This window comes from Myotis davidii, unplaced genomic scaffold (genome assembly GCF_000327345.1).
Source record: "Myotis davidii unplaced genomic scaffold, ASM32734v1 scaffold97, whole genome shotgun sequence".
In the NCBI taxonomy this organism is placed as follows: domain Eukaryota; kingdom Metazoa; phylum Chordata; class Mammalia; order Chiroptera; family Vespertilionidae; genus Myotis; species Myotis davidii.
In genome coordinates, this window is record NW_006289392.1 from 4,853,240 (window position 1) to 4,855,323 (window position 2,084).

General features: G+C 62.3%; 1 protein-coding gene across 1 annotated transcript in view; it reads left to right on the top strand.

Annotated features, from left to right (window-relative positions):
• The window catches only part of IL10RA (interleukin 10 receptor subunit alpha), a 16,072-nt gene that overhangs the window by 4,775 nt on the left and 9,213 nt on the right, over nucleotides 1–2,084 (top strand). Inside the window, 2 exon segments of the mRNA XM_015562467.1 lie at nucleotides 1,731–1,771; nucleotides 1,773–1,901. Of these exon segments, the coding sequence (XP_015417953.1) occupies nucleotides 1,731–1,771; nucleotides 1,773–1,901 (170 nt within the window).

Consider the following 2,084-nt stretch of genomic DNA (forward strand, 5'->3'; position numbering starts at 1 on the left):
GCCCCGGCTGCGCTGTGTGGGTGGCCACGCCCGCCCCCCACCGTCCTCACCCCTACGTGGAAGTTCAGTGTCCCACGGAGAACCCCGGCTGCTTGGCCTCTGGAGAGAGCGGCGTCCATCATCTGGCGCCTCCCGGATCCCTCATTCGGGGGAGCCTGGCCTGGGGGCAGGGGGTCACTCTTCGGGAAGTGGAAGAAGCTGGGGTTGCTTGGGGGGCGGGGGGAGAGCTAAATGACCCCCTTCCTCAAGGCATCGCCCACCTACCTGCAGCCATCAGTGCTCCTGGCTTTCCTGTTGCTCTAGTTCAAAGGACTGGACCCTGTCCCCGTGGGAATTACCCGATTGCCATCTGCCTACCTTCCCTCCGCCCCCCAGCTAACTACCCCAGCCTTTCCCTCCGGGACACCTGTCACCCCCTCTGGTCACTCTGCTCCTTCTTTAGCCCCTGAGGCACCCCCCTGGCCCCTGCCTCCCGCTCCTCCCCCTCAGCTCCGGTTCCTAACCAGCCGCTGACCTGCAGAGTTTCTGCAGCAAGAAGAGCAACTAACCCTGGAGAGAGAGCATGAAAGGCTGGGAGGTGCAGGGACCAGGGCAGAGGGACCGAGAACACGCAGCCGCTCACATGACCAGGAGCTCAAAGGCCTGCTGCGCCTCTCACTTTCCATCTGACGTTTTGAAATCGAGACACAGACTTGAAGATCAGAGACAATATCAGAAAGCCAGCAAGGGACGGCAGATTTCTAAGTCAGCGTGACAGTTAGAGGAAGGGAGCGTTATTAGAGAGAGGCAGTCAGAGGCGAGGGAAGCCTGAGAGGGCCCCTGACTGACGAGCGGCAAGAGGGTCCGGAGGAGAGAAGGGAACTGAGTGTGGATACCGGCCTTGAGCTGTTCATGGCGCTCGACGGACAAGACTCAGTGTCGGTGTATGTGTTGCCCTCTTACCCACGCGAGAGAGGGTTCAGTGAGGTCTGATAACTCGCCCAGCACACTGGCTCCCCCGCGGTGAAGGGCGGGGGAGGGAGACAGGAGAGGGAGCGGACTGGTCTTCAGTGTCTCCCTTAGAGCCAAGGGTGTCAGCGCTTTGTGGAAAGGGCAGCTGCCTTCTGTCTGTTCTCACCCAACCTGAGGCTGGGCATCTGGTTATAGAAGCGGGGCAGGGGGCACGCCCTCAGCCTGGGGCTGCCCAGCAGACCTGTGAAGAGAAACGGGCAGCTGCCCACAAGCAGGTATCTGTGGGCCCAGAGACGCCAGAGAGAAGGCCAGGGGCCGGAGCCAGGTCTGGGGCCAGAGCGGGGACCAGGTCTGAGGCTGGAGGGCAGGCCGTGGAATGGGGCTGGAGCAGGGGCAGGGGTGGGCAGAGCCAGGGGCTAGCTCATCCAAAGCTCACTGTGGACATGCCGAGGCCCACAGCCCTGCCTCCATCCCAGGACGCATTGCACCCAGCCTGGCTCTTCTCAGCCACCACTTCTGCTTCTGGCCAGCCTGCACAGGACTCTGACTTAAGGGCCCCACCTGCACCCAGGGCCCCGCTCTTTTCCTGACTCGCCCTGTTGCCTTGGGCAAGTCGCTCAGCCCCTCTGAGCTTTCATTTCCTCCCCAGGAAACGGGGTGATCAATGCCTGCCTTGTGGCTGTGTGATCATGAATGAGACAGTATATGTAGAGGACTTGGCTCACAGTAAGGCACGCCATACGGGGAGCTGCTAAAAAGCTCGCTCCCCTCCCCCTCAGCACCTTCATCCCGGGGCCCTGCCAGCCCTGAAACTGACCCTCCTCCCCAGGGACAGTGCTGCCCAGCCCTGCATCCGTGTGGTTCGAAGCAGAGTTTTTCCGCCACATCCTCCACTGGACGCCCATCCAGAATCCCTCGGAAAGCACTCACTATGAAGTGGAGCTGCTGAGGTACAGAGGTGGGAGGCGAGGAGGAGAGGGGGAGAGGGGGGGAGGGGGAGCAGGTGCAGCCATCCTGGTCTAGCACCTGGCACAGAAAGATGGGTGCCTTGTGACTGAAGGGCCCTGGCACATACCCACCCACTGGCAGGGGCTGGCCGGTGGGGGGCTGGCCAGTGGAGGCTGGCCGGTGTG